Here is a 22,417-nt window from a genome sequence, read left to right on the forward strand (position 1 = left end):
CCGTTTTCATCTCCAGCTCATAAATACTGTATGCTTGGCTTTCTATTCTACGTACTTCAAGTTAGATGCTTTTTCTACTTCTCTCCAGCTGATCTAATTGTCTATAAATGCCAACATAATACTGACTAGGGCCAAAATGGTGTTTGATTTTGCTTCTTGTTTCCCTGGATTCTCTAATATTTTTTTTAGCTGACGATCTTGATGGGTTACTGATTGCATACCAGAGACTCGATCGCTTAGCAATGCAGAACTCGGTCTATCGCCAGAGCCAACTTTATGATATGTAGCAAAAATTGGTCAACTGGGACGCCGAGGATATGTGCTCTAACCCCAATTTGAAGTCAACACAAATTTCAAGAGATTGTTTACACAATTGAAGCAAGCTTGGTTCCTCTTCCGAAAGGATCACTGTCTCTCATGGCACAGAACATTCTCGTCCAAAAGCATATGAAGAGAAAAGGATGGACCTGATCCTCAATATAAGGTCCACCTTGAGCGACTATGGTATGATGCCTTCTCTCCACGCGGGGTGTACAGTTTACAAAGGAATACAGGAGAGGCGCTACTACAGCAAGCTCAACTGAACAGTGTCCAGTTGCTACAACCGAGGATAAATAATATGATTACATCTCAAATTGTCTGTCACGCCCGACCAAGTGTTTAATTTCTAGACTTCGTTAGAAACATGGTAAAAAGCAAGATTTAATCTCATTCCAAAATCCGGTAGTTCAGATATCTTCCAATTGGCTATAAACTGCATTAAAATTATTTACGCTTAACCTTCCTCCTAATGCCACTAACAAGTTTGGGAACAGCATGACGGCAGCTATGATGGCATATCAATCGTTTCTTACGGCGCTCTAGTTCAAATTATATACACCATCTTCGTCCTTTAGCCATTATAGGCATAGTTGTCCTAGTATGGGCTCAATTAGGCTCAACTTGGCATCAGAACTCTCTGCACCATCATGTTCTTGAATTTCAAGTGCATTCATGAAGATGAGCAGGGGTGAGATGTTTGGGACCGGCGCAGGGTAAGTTTTCTCCGCCGATATATCCTCCCAGCATTAGTACTGATCATATCTCTCTGACCAACTGGTAGTTATCTAGATGTTCTCTTGATATTCCCGGGCCTGAATATGCGGGATCCCAGGTAAAGGAGCGACAAAGCGCATGAGAGGGCAACATCGTCTCACCAGAAGTGACGACAGTCATAAATTTTGAGACAGAGCCCATCCAATCATTCACTTCCCGTTGATTCAAATCGCACAGGGTACTTCCTCGAGTCGCAAAAATTCCCACCTTATCTTTTGGAGTACACCAAGCCTTTTTGTGGTTCTACATGACAAAGTCAGGGCTTTCCTCGAATACCAAACAGGCAGCTCGGTTTCAAACAGTACTTTAATGCGGTCTGCATCCATCTCGGCGCTTCCAAACCCGGCCCGTTTGCGAGTTGATTGTCAAAACGATCACGCAAGCGGCGAATGATAATAATACGACGATACATCCCATGGTCCTCAACCAGCGCAGAAATGGCGACGTGGCGGCTGCTCAAGCAGAGAGCGGGGTCTTGATGTAAACTTCGCGTAGATCGCTCTGAGCACCCCTCCCTGTCGTGAACGAAGAGGCTTCGATATTTTGCCGGAGAAGTGGTGATTAGTTACATAGCTGCTACTGTTGGGTTTAAGCTGGGTGAGTAGGCTCGATAGGGCGGGAATGGATGTATCCCTTGCCTATCCATGTCTTGAAGGGGGGTTTCTAAGGCAAATTTATGGACGCTCGCTCCCCCCCTTTTTCTTCAGCCTTGTCAACGCTGCGTAAGAAGCCTCCAAAAAAAATAAGATAAAGTTAAAGAATCCTTTGCGGTCTCGGATTCTTCCATCCTTTTACTTAGTTAGATGTACTAGGTCTCCCCCTATTCATCTACTGCACCCCTGTTGATTCATTTTTCGTTGCGCTTTCGTGGTGGAGCTTGGAGGTACACTGTGGAGTGGTTGCCGGATGGAAACCATGGTCTTCATCCAATGGACTCCAAGACACAGGAATTGTCTGATGGTGTCCTGAATCCTAGGCTGATGCTCTGTGCTACACTTTGTACCTTGTGTCCACGCTGATGGATATGCTGTTTCCCTGACCTGGAGGGGGTGACTCTTGTTCACGGGTAAAGAGATATGACTCCGTGAGGTCAATTTGGTCATGACTTGAGCAATAAGAGATATCGTGACTGAGTTGAAAATACTAAGCCGGGGGCAAAGCACCCTTAAGAAAGCTCCCCTTAACTGCTTTGTCCACGACCGCATTACCCTACTCTGCGACACACGTGCGTAGGAAATCCTTCAAGAAAGGAGAGGCCTTGAATCATCCCTCGAGCGGCAACTACACCGGCAACTGCATCAGTGCGGAATGTCCGCCATCCACTTATTCTCCATCCACTTCACCTTGTCCCAGTCCAGCGAGTACCACTTCTCGGTGCTGCCGTCATCCCCTCGCGGCAGACACTTGAAAATATACGATGGACCCGTCTCGGGCGCCTGGATAACCAACTGTCGCCGCTCCTTCGACTTCCCATCCGGCATTTCCAAGTTCGGAGCACCCATGACGGTCACATCAGGCGTTCCATGTGTGTTTGTGTCATCCCAAATCCAGACTTTTGGAGGGAACTTGGGCACCTCCTTCAAGCAGCTGGTGTGAAAGCAGGCGATGTTTTCCAACGAGGTGCGAGGGATAGCCTGTGGGTCCACCGCGGGCTCGAAAATATCGCCGAGTGCCTGATACTGGTCGATCAGCGGCACCTGCGGAGACGTCTTGAGGGCAGGGTACTTTTTGAGCAGGTCGTCTTGGTAAGAGCTGTCGAAGACCGGAGTAAACATGCCGTAATTGTTGCCCTGGCGCTCGGTGTACCAGCGTCGCTTAGCGGATGTCGCCCCGAACAACGCAGGGCATGCACGGTCCGGGTCGAGTTCGAAGTTGGGATTGCCTCGCACAGCAATACAGTAGCTTTTGCCGTAGAAGGCATTCTCCAGGGCAGCAGGCTGGGCAAATTGGCCAACAGCATACCAACCCTTTGGGACGTCTGGGTAAGCGACGCTGATGTCGTGCTTGCCGCGAGAATCTCGGTCCGAGTAATATGGCTTGAGAGGGACCCGGATTGCAAGCACGTTGCAACCGTCTACTGGCTCAGTCATCGCCAGACGAGCTTTGATGGCTGTCTGCAGCGCGGATTTTTTGGTCGGATCGTCAACCAGCGTGTCAAGGGACTTGAGCTTGTACTTGACAACCGAAGGGTTGGATGCCAGAGATTGTCTCCAATCGAGCAAAGCTTCTCCATCCGGAGCAGTGCCGCCTATGGTTTTGGTCTTAAGTACATCCATAGTTTGTAGAATGGTGTTGACAACATGGTCTTCGCTTTTTGGGTTTGTGTTGACGTTCCCTACCTTTTTCCCAGTATCGGGGTCGATGATAGGAGCCTAAAGTTAATTATTGTTTCTCAGTCATTCGCCGGACATGACGTTTGCGTGTTGAGTTGCAATTCTGGATAACTTAAACATGCTTGAACTTACTTTCAATTCGATCGCATCAACCAGATCATGCTTGGTGACGTTGTTCAACTCATCCAATATGGATGAGTAGATTCGGAGACCTCCAAAACAAGCTTCCGTCATCTATGACCAGGAATTAGCCTCACAAACATCAAAAAAATCAGGCGCAGACTGACACAAAACGGGAAGTGATGATTGGCAAGGGACAGGACTCACGAAATGGGTACCGAACTGATCAACTATCTTTTCTGCAGTCCAGGTGGCCAAGGCTTTCTTGAAATCAGGAGATAGGTGTTCCTTGACCTCATCCTTGTTTTTCAGACCAACCTTGTAGACAATTTCTTGGTCGTATCGAGCCATGTACTTCTGGAAGGTTTCCTCCTTCGTGTGCTCATCAAACGTTCGCTTGAATTCGGCGCCAAAGCCGAAGAAGTCGAACCCTAGATCCACCGTGTCGGAAAGATCGTGAATGAAGTCGACCTTGGAGGTACCGGTCGCCGAAAAGTACTCGGATACGGTACCCCAGGTCAAATTGAGGTAGCTTGGAACGGTGTACTGGGCTGTTTTGCCGTCGGATCCAGTACAGGTAAATGTAGATATCTTGAGCGGGTTGGAGATGGATAAATCGAACACATTCGCTTTGAAACTCTCAAGAGACCCAAAAGCGCATGACGCGTCCAGCCCGCCAAAGCCGCTGAAAAGGTTCGGTGGGAGCACGCCCAGGGCAACCGCAGGCTGAGATGGTTCGCTGTTGCCATTGCCACTGTCGGCATCAAGAATTGTGGCGGCCTTCTCTAGAAACCGAGTGTCATCCGTGGACAGAGGATGCGGAGGAGAGTCGTCCAGAAGCCGAGGGTCCAAGAGGGCGTCGTCCATTGTTGTGGTGCCGACGGCGACACTGCTTGTACGAGGTGCGCCCATTGCGAGGACCACAGGCTTCTCGGGGTCAGGCTTCCCAGGGGGCGGCGTAGGCTTGACAGGTCCCCATGGCTTCACGTATTCCCACTGCCCGGCATCCGTTTTCTTGACGAAATGCACTGCAAATATTTCAAGACCGCGTCAGTAAGCGAAAATAAATGACCCATACACAAGGACAATGCAGAGAGAAGAGGAGGTGCGTGTATGGCTTAACCTCGACAAGAGAAGGCATCTCTTCGTGACAGCAGCCACAGGAATCCGCGTATTAAATCCATCTCTTGGTAGAAATCCAGTGTCACATAGCTGGCTTGGAGTACTCACGTAAAAGTTGTTTTTTGTCCGTGCCGAGTTGTTGGTGACCCATGTATATTCTCAACTGCTTAGCATTATCTGTAATGCACAAGTGGCAATGTAACCAAGGTTTCACGGCCTCAAGCCAGTTTGGGCTGACAATATCATCACCGCCAGTTGGACTGGCCTTCGGATTTCTTGGGACATCGGTGAGCGATTCAAGGTATGCATAGGCCCTTGCTTCGGAGGTGTCGGCTTCGTCCAACCATTTCTTCATAATGACGTAGGAATCATCGTCGGAAATCTTACACCCAAGTTTCTCGGCGTAACGTGCTATCAGGTTGCTTCGGAATCTATGCACGAGAGTGGTTAACGTGGGGATCTTGCCTTTGTATTCTACAATCTCGACTGTTTTGTCCATGGTGGTCGTGTTTCGCTCCTAGGTTCGATTTGGTGAATCCAAGGTCCTGGCACACTTCTAAGAAACCCGCAAGAGGTGGAAACGGCTTGAATTTATAGGCAACAGCTCCTCAATCATCCTATTTTTGCGACTTTTGAGTTTTGTTGTTAAGCAGCGAGAAATTCGCTTGTAGAGAGAAGTGCTCCCTCTAACTGCAGTATCAAACGCCATATTCCGCGAACCCTAGCTGAAAAGAGGCAAATGATTGCTGGATATGCCTCCTTGTTTTCGAACGAACTGTGCTGATTTCCACTCAGGCCACAGCACAGATGGTCGACGAAGCATGCAGCCGGGAGACAGCCCGGAAAACTGAAGACGATACTGAGCTGTCGCTCAAATCAGCTGAGAGGTCGCCCAGGTCAATAGAGCCATCCTCGAGCGAATCAATTTGTTGTTTACGCGTCATTTGGTCGCTCTCACTACCAAATCTCGTATTGTTTAGTTTGAATGCGGTACTTACTCGCTTGGCATCAGATTAGTCTCCTGGGGCCCCCGAGTTGCGCAAGCCACCTTGATCTATAATTGATATGTCGGGATTGTTGAACCTCTAGATGATGGCCTTCGCTTCTGATTGCATGAGTTTTGAAAGAGATGGCAGGCATGCCGTGTCGTCCATTAGACGAAAGGCGTACGGCCCATGCCTGTTTGAGCAGGGGATGCGACTGTTGGGGACACTTCGACAATAACTTGATGCTGCGGCATCCAATCTGTCACTGGACACGTGATACACAGGCATCGGTCGGGGGTCTGGAATCTTGCCATCGTCTTTGGGCTGGCTGAAATTTCCAATATATCGCAGGAGTTAACCGAGAGGGTGGGAGCCGAGATAGTGCTGTCAAACCACAGGTTCTCATAGTGCTGCATAGAAGTGCTGGCGGGTAAAGCCTAAGTTAGAACGCTTTGGCGAATCAATTTTCTAACGATCTGCACACGCATCCGATCTATCCCTTTCAGTGTGGTATCTTGACACACAGTCTTCGTATATGCTGGACGTGAAAGTCGATGGCGTGCTGAGAATCCGAGTGTGTACGTCAAATACTCGCTTCCTACGCACAAAATAGTTATCACAAAGTGTTAGCTTGTCACGATCTCTCTCGACGGGAGCTGCGTTCCTTGATTCTGCGCGGGCTCGACACAGGCTAAAGATCAAAACTTGTACGCGCATGAAGAATTGGTGTGTAGACTCGAGGCGGTGTAGAAGGTGATCGCCGGGTTACGCCACATAGAGCGCGACCGCTCTGATGCTGAGCCAGCAGAGTAGCTGCTTCTCGTAATCTGCGAAAACTCCAGCGGTCTTCTCGCTCGGTCTTTTTCGTATGAGCAGAGAAACAGCGCTGATTTTTGATATCACAGAAAGCACGCCCCACTTCTCAAGCTCGACCTGTACCAAGGCATTGTAGGATTCCAGAGTCTTCTAACGAGATTCCCTGACTGTACGAGTAGCAGGAACAAACAGGAACGAAGTGACGGAATCATCCATGTAGACTCGGCGACCTACCAAGCCACTAGTGAAAAGTCAAAAGCCCTAGGCCCGGGTAGCGGCCTATACTTCGGTAGGCATTGGGGCGTATTGTACCGAGTACAAAGACGGGGAATGGTGGTCCCCCGGTGGCTTGCCCCAGCATGGCTGAGATGACGTTCTCGGCTCGATTGAACTCTCCGGACCTCAAAAAGAAAACAAAATTCATTCGAAGTTGATTCGTCTATTTAACTTCTGTCGGGAGCATTTCCCAAGATGAGGTGGAGATTTGAGTCTATTCCAAAGCCAGAAAAGACTAGACTCTTTGGGGCTGGTAGCGGAGACGTGTGATGGAGATACTCTGTATGGCTAGCTGAAGCCCGAGCTGTCAATCAACCCTGAAGTTTGGGCAACGAGACTGATTTTGCTCTCCTTTCTCGATCTACAGCTCCACTTACCTACTGCATTAGATATAAACCACCTCCTTTGTTTCCAGCATGCACCAACAAGACGTCCGGAAATTCACTTCGTGTTTGAACCAATCGCCCGGAGGCCGAAGATTGTATTCAAAGTATCCAGATTATAGGATCCAGTTCTCCTGTCAAATATTTGGAGTGAAATGCATTGGATGTGCAGGAGTACTTGCGTCGGAATACATCCGCAACTTGTACCCTCCACCATTTCGATGAATTTTCTTCAGGAGGTCGCCTTCCGTCAATGTCCGCAGTTGCAATAGCTATGAGGACCACTGGCAGATCTGGGTTGTTTCAGTGGATTTTGGGGACTCGTTTGGCCACAGTACAAAGGCGAATGGGTAACTGCTACTTCCTATGTGCCCAGCGACCTATACCCTCGTACCTACTCGAGTATGGGACAAGGGAAGACAAGGCTACCAATAGGACCACAGCCGATTGTTGTTTATTGAGTGCCAAGCATTCGGCACAACTTCGGGCCGGCCAGCAATTTATTTCTTTGACTCTCCAACTTCATGTTCCACTCCGAGCTCGGAGACACGCCTTGTGGTCTGCTTCTCTCACAGACGAGCACTCCTTAACGATGCCTGTCATATTACAACGAGTGCCCTCCACGCGAGTGAGATGCCACCTGGATTTGAGCTCTTACTCTAGCGCACGGCGGTGGTATCATCGTGGTTACGCCACCCTCCAGCACTCGCAGCTGCCCTCGCGGCGCCGAGCTGCGGTTCCCCCTTACCAGAAAATTCTGAAGACGTTTGAGGACGTCAGAGACATTTTAGGCCGGCAAAAGCTCACCCTCGCCGAGAAAATCCTGTATTCTCATCTTGATAACCCTCCCGAGTCTCTATTAACCGGCACCGACAATGGCAAGAATATTCGCGGCAACGCCAACCTCAAGCTCAAGCCTGACCGTGTCGCGATGCAGGATGCCTCCGCGCAGATGGCAATCCTCCAGTTTATGACATGCAACCTCCCCAGTACGGCTGTACCCGCGAGTATCCATTGCGACCATATGATTGTGGGAGAGAAGGGTGCAGACGTGGATCTGCCTAATTCCATGGCAGGCAACAAAGAGGTTTTCGATTTTTTGGAATCCGCTGCCAAGAGATACGGAATTGAATTCTGGCCTCCCGGGGCTGGCATCATACATCAATCGGTGTTGGAAAATTACGCTGCTCCTGGTCTGATGATGCTGGGGACGGACAGTCACACACCCAACGCTGGGGGATTGGGTGCCATAGCAATTGGCGTGGGCGGGGCTGATGCAGTCGACGCTCTTGTTGATGCCCCTTGGGAGCTCAAAGCTCCAAGGATTCTAGGGGTTCGTCTAGAAGGCAAGCTCAACGGCTGGACTTCGCCGAAAGACGTGATCCTCTACCTGGCAGGCAAGCTTACCGTGCGTGGAGGGACAGGATCCATCATTGAATATTATGGGCCTGGTGTCGATACTCTGAGTTGTACAGGCATGGCCACGATTTGCAATATGGGGGCGGAAGTAGGCGCTACGACGTCGATTTTCCCCTTCACCGAGAGCCATATTCCTTATTTGCAAGCTACAGGGCGGGATGCCATTGTCGATGCGGTCAAGGGCATTGCATATGGTTCCGAGAAACACAATTTCCTTCGTGCCGACCAAGGTGCAGAATACGACCGAGAGATCGCAATCAATTTGTCTACACTCGAGCCGCACATCAATGGGCCTTTCACACCGGATCTGTCTACGCCCTTGTCAAAATTCAAAGATGCAGTAAAGATCAACAAGTGGCCTGATAGTTTTTCGGCCGGCTTGATTGGCAGTTGCACGAACAGCTCGTACGAAGACATGACACGTGCTCAGGACTTGGTCAAACAGGCACAGGCTGCTGGCTTGAAGCCTAAATCCGATTTCTTCATCACACCCGGAAGTGAACAGGTCCGCGCTACTCTAGAGGAGAGCAAGACGCTTGAAACCTTCGCAGATGCCGGTGGCATTGTCTTGGCCAACGCTTGCGGACCGTGCATTGGACAATGGAAGAGGACTGATGGTGTCAAGAAAGGTGAAGACAACGCCATCATCTGTTCCTACAACCGCAATTTTCCAGGTCGGAATGATGGGAATCCTCGAACGATGAGTTTCCTTGCTTCACCGGAAATTGTCACGGCGATTTCGTACTCTGGGTCGACATCCTTCAACCCAATAGTGGATGAGATCCCCTTGCCTTCTGGGGAGAAGTTCAAGTTCGAGCCTCCCAAAGGCGCACAACTGCCCGGGTCCGGCTTTGCTATGGGCAATCCCGCATTCTACCCTTCCGCTGCTGAACCCGACCAAAGTGTGGCAGTTGTTGTCGACCCCGAATCCGATCGACTGGCCATCCTAGAGCCCTTCGAGCCATTTCCTGAAGGCGAGCTGAAGGGTCTGAAAGTTCTGTACAAGGTCAAGGGTCAGTGCACCACAGATACCATTTCAGCCGCTGGGCCATGGCTCAAGTACAAGGGACACCTTCCCAACATTGCTGAAAACACTCTGATTGGTGCTGTGAACGCAGCGACTGGCGAGACCAACGTTGCATATGACAGTGACGGATCCACGTCATCTATTCCAGAACTTGCAAAGAAATGGAAGGCCAACGGGCAACATTGGCTGGTCGTAGCTGAAGACAATTACGGCGAGGGATCTGCCAGAGAACATGCGGCCCTACAGCCACGGTATCTCGGAGGCCAGATAATTCTTGCGAAGAGCTTCGCCCGTATCCACGAAACCAATCTCAAGAAGCAGGGAGTGGTGCCATTGACTTTTGCCAACAAAGAGGACTATGGTCGAATCGATGCCTGTGATCTCGTCGACACAGAGGGACTGTGGGATGTTCTGAAGAATGGTGGGCAAGGCGAAATCAATCTGAGGGTCACGAAGAAGGACGGAGAAAGCTTCACAATCCCCGTCAACCATACCTTGAGCAAGGATCAATGTGGCTTCATCCTCGCCGGTTCCGCATTGAACCTGCTTGCGAAGCGGCAAAAACTTGATTGAATGCAACAATGGGTTTTGTTTTGCAGGCAAAAGAACATTCTCTGGGAGCTGGGCGGAGCCTAGTCGCTTGTGGAGAGCCGGTCTTGGCGCTATCGGTCACTGGGATTGGCCACACGCGGCACAACATGAAGAAATTGAGGCTCTTCGCCTTCATCCAATGCGGTTCCAGGCGGTCCGCCCGTACCAGTGGTCCGCGGAAGTTGAGACTGTCGATTCTGTATTCCGATGCTGGTGACGATACATTCTGAAACAGCTGAATTGATTGTTTTGGCCCTCGAACGCCCAAAGCTTAGTTTGGACATCGACGCGCCCAGTAACTTACAAAGAAGGCTGAGATTCTCATATAAGAATAGGTCACCTTGGTCGTGAGAGTGGCAGCAAAATTTTGACAGACAACAATCAGGCAATCATGCTGTCATCCCTTGTCATTGCAACAATCTTCCTCTTGACCCGGTTGACGAATGCCTGGGGCACACTCGGACACAAGACCATTGCATGGATTGCTCAATCCTATGTCTCGACTACCACAAAATCATCAGTCCAATCAATCTTGGACTCCACGGCATCGGACTATATGGCCAATGTCTCTACTTGGGCTGATTCATACCGGTATACCAGTGAAGGTGGTTGGTCTGCGCCACTTCATTACATCGATGCAAACGACAGCCCTCCAGAATCCTGCTCAGTGGACTACAATCGTGATTGCGGCGAAACCGGATGCTCTGTCTCCGCCATTGTGAACTACACATTGATCCTGTTGGACCAGAAGTCCGAGCCTTCAACCAAACTTGATGCCATGCGGTTCGTCATTCATTTCATCGGAGACCTTCATCAACCTCTCCATGACGAAGCGCTCGATGTCGGAGGAAACACCATCAACGTTACCTACGACGGCGAAAAGACCAACTTGCACCATATTTGGGACACGGAGATTGTGGAGCAATTAGCGGACGGCCAGGACGCTGAGGGATTCGCGAAGAGCCTTACCGCGGCGATCAAGGCGGGCGACTACGGATGGGATGTCGGCAGTTGGCTGGATAGCGTCAGTTTGAACGAGACTCAAACCACGGCCATGGCCTGGGCCAGCGAGGCGAATGCTTTCGTGTGCACCGACGTCCTCTCTGCGGGCGTTGACGCGGTTGAGGAAGATGACCTGAGTGGCACTTATTACAAGGCGCATTACGACGTGGCGCGGACCCAGATTGCCAGGGCTGGCTACCGATTAGGGGCCTGGTTGAACTTGATCTACACAGGCCAGACATATGGTTAATGGGATTTGAGTCGAGATCTAATGCAGTAGAAGAGATTCGACGTAGTGAAGCCAATCTGCCATGTCAGCTTTGAGACCAAGAGACAGATGTAGAAGCTTGTTAGAGCAAGATACCTAGACAGACATTGAAGCGATTGCATGAGTTGGGTTGAGACTAGTACAAGTACATATTTCCAATAATTGTGTTGCGGCGTCAACAGAAACCATTCTTCTAGAAATTCGTCTCGACTGCTCAGTACCTCGAATCCTGGATTCCTGACACCGGCGACTTGATTAAGCAAGGGCATGCATATTGATAGGCGTACCTTTCGCTTCAAAACTAACCACAGGGGCTGAGCATGCAGTTTACAGTATTCGTGCTGGAGGGCCTCCAATGGCGACTCATTGCGTGGTCTAAGCTGAGCTTCACCCCTCGCCCGGCTCTCTGAGAAAGCCGCGAGGTATATAAGTCATAATGTAATAAAGACTCTCGCAATCGACCATAGGATGTGGAAAACAGGGCTTCCCGTTCGCTCAGCCGTACTTAAGCCACATGCCGGTCAGTTAGTACTAAGGTGGGTGACCACTTGGGAATCCTGACTGTTGATTGTTTTTGTTTCTTTGCTCTCAGTTTACTATATCTCGGGAAATGTTTTTGTTTCTTCTCTCTGCGAACAACTCAGGAGAAGTATGTTGCGAACATTTTTATTTTGTCCTAGTGTGGCCGCATCAGCGACCAGGGATACTGGAGCAGTGTCAGTGGTCACTGATAAATGCAGCCGGGCTTGAGGCTCGGCGCTCTTTGCTGATTTAGACAAGAATCCAGACAGCTAAACCCGTTGAACAATATGATACCCCACTGAGTTGTGGAAGTTCGGAAAGATGATATGCTGATCGTGCACGAGGTATAGGTCGCCGTATAACAGGAGTTTGGCCTGGTAGTCAGCACGGCTCTGGTGGCTCTATCGCGGCCCACAGCCTGGTACCTAGCCAGGATCAATCCTAGAGAACGGAAAACTGACAAAAGAGCCTATCCAACATACTCGAGGGTGCCCTCGTAACGATATGATACTAGGGTGCTAAACACCCAACGCCGTTGAGCCTTTGAGTGATGAGGAAGACTGACATCCTCGGAAATTGCATGCTTGTGCAATTCAAGCATCAAGATACCCTAGATCCCTGCTCTATCAACAAGCGGGCATGAGCTTGTTTGATCGTCAGGCAGCCTTCTTTCTCATGTCAACTTGCATGGGGCCGCCAGCCGCCACCGCGCTGCATGAGCCTCCTCAAGCTCCTCCTCATCAGCAGGGAGCATGACTGCATGGCTCCTGATCCTGCTTTTTCCAACAACAATCAAATTTTCTTTGCCTTTGATCGAGACCCCGGCCCCCAGGAATCGACCAGGCAGGTTGAGTCTCGCTGACTCGACATCTCGAGGAGATTTGGTTGGGTGCACGGAGTACAGAAAGTGAGGAGCAGGGACGCGTCAACACATGGGTAGTCGTTTGAGGTGCGAGGAGCAGACTGGGGGCTCGAGTCCGTGTCCAACCATTCGGATATGGCACAGTCTGAAGCTAAAACGCTCGCCAGGCTGAATGCGGGGAGACTTTCTTTCGTGGTGGACTGGGACCCGGGAATCCGAACAAGGCAGATGCGATTTCGTTATCGCGTTCGTCCTTTATTCCTAGCTTTAACTCAAGTACCCAGTATGGGGCCAATGTCCGCGGGGCTGTGGCCGCCCTGGTGATACTGTTTCCTGTAGTAGGAGGGAGGACAGTAAGAAGAAGAGGGCCTTGGCCCTTGTTAGGCGGGCACCTTTATTTTTGATGCAGCTTGATCTTTTCAGATGGGGCTCTGTTAAGTATAATATGCCCAAGACAGGAATATTTGCGAAGGCTGAAGATGTTGTAATCAAAGCCCGATGCCGACTACATATGGACATAGCCGAGGGAGAAGTCGAGTCTGCTCGAAGAAGCAAGGTGAATATGCAGTGCAACGTAGGGTCGTTGCAGCTGGAATGGTCAGTGTCAGTGCCACTCAAATCGGGAGAATGAGCGAGGCCATCTTACGTATGGCCGTCGATCCTTTCCTAGGACGAGAGTGCTCGCAGGAAGGCAGATGTATAGTTGTATATATAGACATAGACGGGCAGAGTGTGAGCCTTGCCACACAAGGGTGTCAGCAACACACAGTTGAAACATGTCATTCATAATACCTAAAGAGTAGACCTCTCCATGAGTTGATGGGCAAGACGGTAGTTGTTGCAACAGCCTCGACGACAACCACAAGGCTCTTGCTCAGCTGGGACCCCCCTTTTTGTTTTCAGCCCCTTTTTGAACTTCCGTTCGGAGGCCTTGCTTCGCAAGGCTAAATTTGGGAAAGAAAGTCTCCTGCTGTCCACGGCATTCAGCTCTGTCTCGTGGCGTCATTGATCGATCCCATTGCAAGCACGACCCGGTCAAGGAAAGCCCAACACGAGTACGAGGGCCAAATTCGGAACCACCTCTATGTTATCACCATTACCACCACTGCCACAACAACCACCTGCATCTCAGCTTCACCCCACGTCGCAGCCTTGCCACAGATATCCACACCCTCTCATCTATATACCGTATTGCCCATCTGAGACCTCATCACCTCCCACTACCTCTCCACCTCTGCACCATCTGCTACAGTGTCTATGTGCCTTTGATGTTTCTTCCACACCGACGTCGAAGACCTCCCGCCGCCCACGATCCACGATCCACAGTCAGCACTTTACTTAGCTTATCCCCCACTCACGTCCAATCCTCTGCAGTCAACCATCAGGTACTCGAACTTCTCGCGTGCACGCCTTGGAGTCCTGACTGCGGCGCGACCAGCCATCGAAAACTAAGCACCCGGTGTTAGTTAGCATCGAGCCGAATCCTCGGTTACCCCTCCCCAAAAATAAACGCCACACACCTGATCCTTCCCGCCTGTTCACCCTCCCAACGGCCATGCCGGCCTACGCGGCGCAGCCCACCCGCAGCATCCTCATCATCGGCTCAACTGGCGTCATAGGCACATACATTACACGGGCTATTGTTGACGCGAGGGAAAATTTTGAGCGGATATGCGTCTTGACGAGTGAGAAGACCCTGGTGGAGAAGGTGCAGGATATCGCTGCGTTGGAGGCATGGGGTGTAGAAATTTTCACGGGCAGGTTGGAGAGTGAGTCGGCGGTCAAGAGAGCGTATGAAGGTATGTTACACACGTCAATCTCGCCGAGGCCGGCGGGCCTGCGGCATGCAGGCCACACGCTTGCACACACTTTCCGATCACTGACATATGACATACTCAAAAGGCATTGACACCATTGTGTCCTGCGTCGGCCGCGGGGGCATTGAAAAGCAAATCAACCTGATTACCTGGGCCGAGCAGGTCGGAGTGCGCCGTTTCTTCACCTCGGAATATGGCACCGACATCGAATACTGGCCCGAGTCCGCCCACGAGCCGCCTCACCAGCTCAAGTTAAAAGTGCGGGCGCATATGAAGACGATGAAGAGACTGGAACACACATACCTAGTCACGGGCCCTTACAGCGACTTATACTTTGGCACCATGAAGGCTCGACCCGAGCTAGGACAATTTGATGTCAAGGAGAAAAAGGCGGTCTTGTTGGGAGATGGTAATGGGCCAGTCAGCTTCACGGCCATGGCTGAGTATGTTTCTGCCATCCCCTTCAGTAATATGCTAAACCGTCTCATGTCACAGTGTCGGCAAATTCGTCGTCGCAGCACTCCTCAACACCACTGCATCTCGAAACACAACTTTAATAGTCCATTCATTCACCGCCACGCCGCACGAGATCCTCGCCGAATACGAACGACAAACAGAAAGTCAGTGGCAGAAATCATACACGTCGCTCGACCGGCTAAAACAGATTGAAAAGGAGGAATACCAGATCTATTCGGCGCTGGCGACCGTGGTAACATTACGGCGGATATGGACGGAAGGCGGCACCTTGTACAAATACTACGACGAAACGATCCTGGGCCAAATTGAAACGGAGACGCTGCAGAGCCAGGTGGCTGCGAACATTAAAAAGCAAGAAGAGGGAGAGGGTCATTTCCCGAGTCTAATGCGAAAGCTGAGTCTGTATTAATAAGACGGTCAAAGAGCGGCATCGGCTGAGGACAGGGAGTTTTGAATGCGCCCTCGGATATCGGTTTCGGGGCGTGAACTAGGGATTCTGATAATGGGGGCAATGCCTCTGGTGCCTAAGGGCAGGAATCTGTGGACGGAATGGGGGAGGGGATTGATCCTGGACAAAATGTCGTACTTCAGGACTCCCGCACAAGCGCCTATGCTCTCGTTGACCTTGCGCTGGCGGTGACATGAAAGTGTGCAACTATATATACCCCATTCGATGTTCAATTTTACTTACCAATTGATGATTGAGGCCGGTATCGGCCCGCGCCTTGTATAGCCGAGGCACTTTTTCACGAGCAGAGCCTCGAGCTGCATCTTCGAAGTTCTGACAATCCCCCGTATCCAAGCCGCCTGTGGTCTAGATAGCTGACAGTGGGTGTTGAAGGATCATCCGTGGTGGAGACAGGATCGACTAAGGATATAGGATATAAGAGACAAACACGGCCCGGCTTTGTCAACATTTCTTGGAGTAAGTGAGAAAGTGGGAATCTTGTCGTCGTTAGGGCGCAACCAATCACAATGGAGAGAGGTATGTAGATACGAACCTCGCCTATATCCATTGATACTATCCTCCTCCCTCCTTGGTTCCTTTTTCCTTTTCGACCAAATTTCTTCTATCTTTTTCTTCGTTGGATCTCAGATATAAATAAATCCTGGTCCAATCCGAACCCAACCGCTCGCTATCTATTGTTTCTTGACGCTTGCTACGAAGGACGGGGCCTCTCCCATCCATAGATAGAGGAGAAGATAGAAAGATAGAAAGATAGATAGACAGACAAGTAGGTAGGTAGGTGTACCTGTTCCTAGGTTGCCTTCTGGATACCCAGGGTACCCATCGAGCGAAGCCGCGAAGCGAGGTTCATCGATATATCTATCGATCGGCGCGGCGGCGAGAAGACAGTGGTTGCTACCAACAGCATTTCGGGGGGTTGGGGAAAGCGCACTCGCTCTCGAGTCCCTGCAGAAGGTCCTGGTTTTGGGCACGCGGCTGAGCTCTCCTTCCTGTCTAGGTTTGTAGGGTGTTTTTCTCTGGACCTAACAACAGGGAAAAGGAGAGGAAAGACGAAAGAGAAAGGACAGAAGAAAAGGAAGGAAACCGCACAGAAACAGAGAGTGAGGGAACAGGGGAAACGATCATCGACCAAACTGGGTTTGCGGCCGTCTGTTGATGACTTGGAAAGGAGGACTCTCCAGGACAATAACAATAGCAACATCTTTGACGCACGCGAGGACGGATTGGAGATTCACTTTCTCGAGGCGAGTGGCGTGTTCGCCCGGTCGACCGAGGGTCCTTTCCAACGGAAGGGTGAACTTCTTCTCACTCTCCGGCTACAGAGCTTCAAGAATAATACCTGAACAACAACGACAACATCTGCCCTCACTCACATCGTCACCCTTTTCAACCTTCACCATGACCACCAACGGCTCTTCCCACCCCCTCTTCACTCCCGGGGCGCTTCCCCCTGGCAAGGACAAGCACCACATTGTCGTCCTTGAAGGCATCCACGCCAGCATGCCCAGCTTCGACTTCCCCCACACAATCGACGTCTACCCACGCACTACCCCGGCCGAAGTCGCCGAGCGCATCAAAGACGCCACGATTGTCATCGCCTGTGTGGTCCCAGTCACGCCGCGTGACATGGACAAGGCCCCTCATCTGGGGATTCTGGCAGTCATGGCCGTGGGAATCCAGTGGGTGGATAAGCTGGACTGCGCACGGCGAGGCGTCACCGTGACCAAGTGTCCCGGCGGCAATGTCGACGCCGTCACGGAACATTTCCTCGGGCTGTACTTCGCAGCGAGGAAGCGCATCGTCGAGGTGCACAACGCCACGACCAAGACGAACGAGTGGCTCGAAAAAGGGACCCTCACAAAGATGTGGCCGTCTGGCCCGCCCATGGGCTGTCGACAAGAGACGTTGGGCATCATGGGGTACGGGACTCTGGGGACCAGGCTCGAGAGACTTGCAAAGGCCGTCGGATTCGGCGAGGTTTTGGTCAGCGAGAGGAAGAGCGCCTCGACCGTCCGTCCCGGGAGGGTGTCCTTTGACGAAGTCTTGAAGAGGGCGACGGTGATCGGTGTGTGTCTGCCCAAGGACCACGACACGATCGACCTGATCGGCGAAAAGGAGCTGCGCATGATGAGGAAGGACGCACTGGTGGTCAACATCGCCCGGGGCGGCATCGTCAATGAACGCGCCCTGGCGACAGCGTTGAAGGAGGGCTGGATCGCCGGCGCCGCGACGGATGTCTTGGAGACGGAGCCTGCCGGTCCAGGCACGAGTCCGCTGATTCCGGACGTTACAAAGTCGGAAGACGAGGTGCCGAATTTGACCATTTGTGAGTGTTTGTCTTTTGGCTCTCTCTCTCTCTCTCTTTTCGTTCTCCTCACTCAGTATTAAACATCCCACTAACTATTCTTTTCAGCATCTCACATCGCATGGTTCACGCAGTCCACGATCCAGAACTACCAGCGCCTCCTGAAGGAGGGCATCGAAGGCTGGGTCAACGGCACGTTGCAGGAGTCAGCGGAGAAGGTGCACAAGGTCGTCGTGGTGCACAATGGGCGGGTGTGGAATTAATGGGCCCACCAAACGACCAAGCCCCTGTTCTCTATCCGAAGAGAAGAACCAGACTTGTCATGTCATGTCGTGCACTGTGCTGTGCTGTGCAGTGCAGTGCTGTGCTGTGCTGTACAGTTTAGGTGTCCATGAATCAAAGTCATCTTGAAATGTGTGCGCGGGCAAGAGAGCACAAGGCACGCATGTTGAGGGAGCAACAGCTGCAACAGAAGCAGCCACAACCAGTACATAGGTATCCGACCAGACGACCACCCGTTATCCAGTCAGGTCAAGCAACAACAACAAGAAGGTCTCGTCAACAGGCATCGCCCCTTCACCATGGACCGATCCAGATCCTTGGTCTGAAATGTTCGATCCCAGGTATTAGAGAGATAGAACCCGGGACTAGAACCAGAACAGCCGTCCATAATATAAATCGATCGAATCGAATCGGACGGACCGTCTCGATTCGGATCAACATGGGATCCCATGCAGATCTGATCAATCAACAGCGAGAACCACGGACGAAACTACAAGTAGATATTACTGGCATTCAAGTTTGAACTACCTCGTGCCTTGTTGATCATTCAAGGGAACTTAGCACGGCGCCAGCAGAACAGTATTCCGCTTTGTTTTCGGGCTTCGTCTTCGTGTTTCGTTTTGTCTAGTCTTCTTCATTCAGTTCGGTCCAGCAGTGCATGGCCAGTTCGTCTTGAGAGTGCATACTCCATCTCCCATGATAATAATGACATGTGAGAGCTCATGGCTCGCGAGGCTGTGTTGTCCAACCCATCGAGGTGCTCTGCCCTGCCCTGTCTGTACTCATACAAAAACTCCGTCAAACTTCAATCATGTGTTCCATGTCCTTGTGAGATGGACAAAAGGACTACGAGAGATCCAGAACGGGTTTCACTTTACGTCCTGCATCTCGACATCTCTCATGACTGCGGCATTGTCCGTTCCCTGATCTTGTCTGGAGCCTAGATTTGCATCTACATGTGAACCTCCTTCTGTCGCCTTGACTCCGTTCTCATTAACGGCGAGCTCGGTAGTACCATCCAATCCACTGCCTTCTGAGTTGGCTTGCTCTTTGGCTTGAAGCTCATCGTCAGGTCGACTATGGATGTGGGCTTGATTTCGAGCCTGAGTCTGTACTTGTGCCAGAGGGGGAAACTGCTTACTGGGTGTCGGTACTGGTTCCGTGGAACTCATATTCCTCAACTGCTCCGGGCTGGGTCGGAGATTCTCAACCGGAGGAAGAATAGGTGTGCCACTGACCGCACGTTTTTCGACAGTATAGCAAGCAGTAGAGGGAATGGTAACCCCGGTATTAGCGGTTGGAGATATCGTCTGCGGGAATGATGATGAAGTGGGTGGTGAGGAGACCGGATTCGAATGCCGAGGACTGGTGGCGGGGAAAGGCGGGAGAGGACCAGGAGTCTGTTGCTTCTTAGGCGAGAGGCCGGACAGCGGGTAAGTTGGAGCTCTGGAAATGGGCGTCTGAGTAGGTTGAGGTTGATCTTGTGAAATTGGACGAGGGGTGCCTAAAGGTTTTGAGGGCGCACTGTTGGCAGGGCTATATACGCCATTTGCAGCTTGTTGATGGAATTGGTCTGCCTTCTGAGGAATCCCTGCAACAGGGCCGACGTCCATATTTCCCTGAGTGGGCGAGATGGTAGGGCGATTAACCACAGGAGAGGGGAGACGTCCACTGTTCGGCATCGCCTGTGTGCTGGAGTTTTGAGGTGGGTGTCTGGGAATTGGCGAGGGCGCCAACGGCCTTTGCCCAGTAGAGTTTTGGTGGTGGATGTTGTTGTAAAAGACCGGATAATTACCTTGCCCTTGAGGCGGTGGGCTTCTAGCCGTACCATTACTCAACCCCGAGGGATAAGGCTGTATGGGGTGCATGGTGAAGTTCTGTTGTTGTCGAGGGCTTGTTGACGTCGGCTGGTGTTGAGCAGGACCAAGAGACATTTGCTGAGTTGGACCGAAACGCTGCTGGGGATGGACGCCATTCATCTGCGCAGATTGGAGGCGCTGAGAGGGACTAGCTGGCTGGTTCGACGGAGAATACTGATGGCCGTTTGTCATTGCGGCACCTTGGCTGGGCGACTGAGCAGCGAATTCCGTGGGGACTTCAGCTGCGACGACCTTGGACGTGGCAGGGACAGGACTTGGTGGGACTGGCGAGGAAGATGTGCCCACGCGGAACTTGAGGGAGATCTTGGGCCTCTTTGCATCTTCTTCTTTACGTCTGCAATCTTTACAGATGAAGTGAAAGTCGTCCTTTTCTGCTGCCGATTTGGAGATGCCCAAGCATTTGCTGTGTTGCCAGACGTTACATCTCTCACACGAAATACTGTGAGAGCCATCGTCCTACAGAGACATTAGATACCGAATGGACAGTGGGAGGGATGGCACTCACAAAGTTCTTGCCGTGCTTTCCGCACCCGGAGCAGTCAAAGGTCCAATCCTCCTCAGCCTCGAGTTCCTCGAGCTCTTTCTTATTCCGCTCTATTCGCTGCTTGAGGGCACGGTCAGATCCTCGGGCTTCCCCTTCTTCAATACGCTTCTGTTCGAGTGCATCTCTGGCGAGTTCTTCCTCCTTGAGCAGCCGCTTGAGCTCGCGATCCTTGATTCGTTGTTCTCGGGTCATCATGCGATACTGCCGTTCTTGCTCCATCTTCTCTTGTCTTTCCTGCTCACGGCGAGCGGCGATCAGATCCGCCTGTTTCCTTTTTTCAGCTTCGGCTTGTTCAGCTTCTCTCCTTTCTCGTTCGTGCTTGTCCGCTAGTCGACTTGAACGCTTTGCGCCGACCATTCTCTCCATCATGAGTAGTTCTCTCTCACGACGCTCCATCTTACGACGCTGTCTCTCTTCGGCAGCTTCAATGATAGGGATGACCTCCGCTATCAATCGCTCTCGCAAGGCCTTTTCGTTGGGGTCTTTGGATTTTTTAAAGGATTCACACAGTTCTTGGTAATCGGCAAGGGTGATGCAGAGGCATTCCCACTTGAAACCACCAAAGGTGTTGATTTGCCAGGGCTCAAGTTTATTCTCCTCTTCAGCGATTTCTGTCTCCTCGGTGTTTTCCTCATTCTCTTCCTCACCATCGCCGACTGCGGCCGCGGCTGCGGCGGCAGCTTCGGCTTCCAATTTTCTCCGCTTGCTCTCGCGTCGTCTGGCGGCGATGGCTTTCTTGGAATTTGCTTTTGGTTTTGCCTTTAGAGCTTGCGGCAACGGGGGTTCAGTCCGTCGGTAAAAGCGGTTGTCGTCGAGAAGGTAGTAAAGGCGGTCATGCCTGTCGTAGCCAAACTCTTCAATGCGCTATTTGGGGAGATATGAGAATCACTGTGGTGCACGTGCCTTGCCGGGGGGAACTTACCCATTCAGTCTGATCAATTTCGCGCGGCTGCTCCGTCATCTTTTCCCTTATACGGTCGGGATTCCAAAATGTCCATATTGTGAGCTGGTGGAGGATTCTAATCTTTGTGAAGATGTCGAAGTCTCGAAACCGCTTGGGCTCTTCCTCGTTGCCGTAGGGGTTCAGACGAGGAGCCTTGGCCAGGTACTGCCGACGGGTGTATTCATCCCAGATATCGTAACTGTATCTAGATTAGTGACGTGCAGGGTACAGCAGGCAAGGGTCAACAAACTTGAGACCTCTATGGGATGAGATCCATTTGAGAAGGGTGAGGCCGATTTCCTCGAGTTTTTCAGAATAACCGGGCTTCAAACACTCACTCTCGAAGTCCTGCAAAGTGATAATTAGCCATCCCGCGCATAAGTTACACTCCGCCGCTACATTTCCGTGATCAATTCATGTGGGTAGGGGTCGTGTAAAGGCGTACCTCGATGTCGAAGTCTTCGTCGATCTTAATCGCCTTGCCAAAGAAGAAGATAAACTGCATGACACAGGCGAACTCCCACATATTTCGTATCCTCTGGAGCAAAGAAGGTTCTTGTTTCTTCTCTTCCGGCTCCGAGACCTCCATCTCGTCTCTGGTACGTTTTCGCGGCATCATGAAGGGGCTGCGCGCGAGGCGAGGAGGTGTTGGAGGAGGAGAGGGAGGGTTCAGGCGGCGTTGAAGCTTTGTGCTTTCATCTAAGGACGCGCTGGAGTCTGTCCACACACTGAGTTGAGTGGTGGTTGAATATCGGCTGCCAGAGGGGATGCGAGTGAACAAGTTCTTTTTGGACTGGGGAACGCGGGAATGCCACTGAAGGCGAGGCGCGACACTTCTAGAGGCACCGCACGAGTTGGTGGCTTGTGACCGCAGCGAG

General features: G+C 51.4%; 6 protein-coding genes and 1 non-coding gene across 7 annotated transcripts; 5 read left to right on the forward strand and 2 right to left on the reverse strand.

The window, feature by feature from the left end:
* Window positions 1–2,393: 2,393 nt before the first annotated feature.
* Z519_03642 (uncharacterized protein) lies at window positions 2,394–5,169 on the reverse strand (the record flags this gene model as incomplete). Its single annotated transcript, XM_016761392.1, has 4 exons — window positions 2,394–3,467; window positions 3,561–3,662; window positions 3,756–4,576; window positions 4,779–5,169. 4 exons carry the CDS (start codon window positions 5,167–5,169, stop codon window positions 2,394–2,396), a joined length of 2,388 nt encoding a protein of 795 aa, XP_016621730.1.
* A 2,554-nt stretch (window positions 5,170–7,723) lies between these two features.
* Window positions 7,724–10,150, forward strand: Z519_03643 (aconitate hydratase, mitochondrial; the record flags this gene model as incomplete). Its single annotated transcript, XM_016761393.1, has 1 exon — window positions 7,724–10,150. One exon carries the CDS (start codon window positions 7,724–7,726, stop codon window positions 10,148–10,150), a length of 2,427 nt encoding a protein of 808 aa, XP_016621731.1.
* A 409-nt stretch (window positions 10,151–10,559) lies between these two features.
* Z519_03644 (uncharacterized protein) lies at window positions 10,560–11,420 on the forward strand (the record flags this gene model as incomplete). The annotated part of the gene is made up of 1 exon (XM_016761394.1): window positions 10,560–11,420. The coding sequence occupies one exon, from the start codon at window positions 10,560–10,562 to the stop codon at window positions 11,418–11,420; it is 861 nt and encodes a 286-aa protein (XP_016621732.1).
* Window positions 11,421–11,895: 475 nt separating this feature from the next.
* Z519_03645 lies at window positions 11,896–12,011 on the forward strand. Its single transcript, XR_001677168.1, has one exon. It is a non-coding gene; the product is annotated as a 5S ribosomal RNA (ribosomal RNA).
* A 2,366-nt stretch (window positions 12,012–14,377) lies between these two features.
* On the forward strand, window positions 14,378–15,525 carry Z519_03646 (uncharacterized protein; the record flags this gene model as incomplete). Its single annotated transcript, XM_016761395.1, has 3 exons — window positions 14,378–14,621; window positions 14,725–15,082; window positions 15,135–15,525. The coding sequence occupies 3 exons, from the start codon at window positions 14,378–14,380 to the stop codon at window positions 15,523–15,525; spliced, it is 993 nt and encodes a 330-aa protein (XP_016621733.1).
* Window positions 15,526–16,983: 1,458 nt separating this feature from the next.
* Window positions 16,984–18,153, forward strand: Z519_03647 (uncharacterized protein; the record flags this gene model as incomplete). The annotated part of the gene is made up of 2 exons (XM_016761396.1): window positions 16,984–17,911; window positions 17,999–18,153. 2 exons carry the CDS (start codon window positions 16,984–16,986, stop codon window positions 18,151–18,153), a joined length of 1,083 nt encoding a protein of 360 aa, XP_016621734.1.
* An 888-nt stretch (window positions 18,154–19,041) lies between these two features.
* Window positions 19,042–22,155, reverse strand: Z519_03648 (uncharacterized protein; the record flags this gene model as incomplete). Its single annotated transcript, XM_016761397.1, has 5 exons — window positions 19,042–20,508; window positions 20,558–21,460; window positions 21,519–21,738; window positions 21,790–21,887; window positions 21,985–22,155. The coding sequence occupies 5 exons, from the start codon at window positions 22,153–22,155 to the stop codon at window positions 19,042–19,044; spliced, it is 2,859 nt and encodes a 952-aa protein (XP_016621735.1).
* Window positions 22,156–22,417: the final 262 nt, after the last annotated feature.

The sequence above is a fragment of the Cladophialophora bantiana genome (assembly GCF_000835475.1).
Source record: "Cladophialophora bantiana CBS 173.52 unplaced genomic scaffold supercont1.5, whole genome shotgun sequence".
Lineage (NCBI taxonomy): Eukaryota > Fungi > Ascomycota > Eurotiomycetes > Chaetothyriales > Herpotrichiellaceae > Cladophialophora > Cladophialophora bantiana.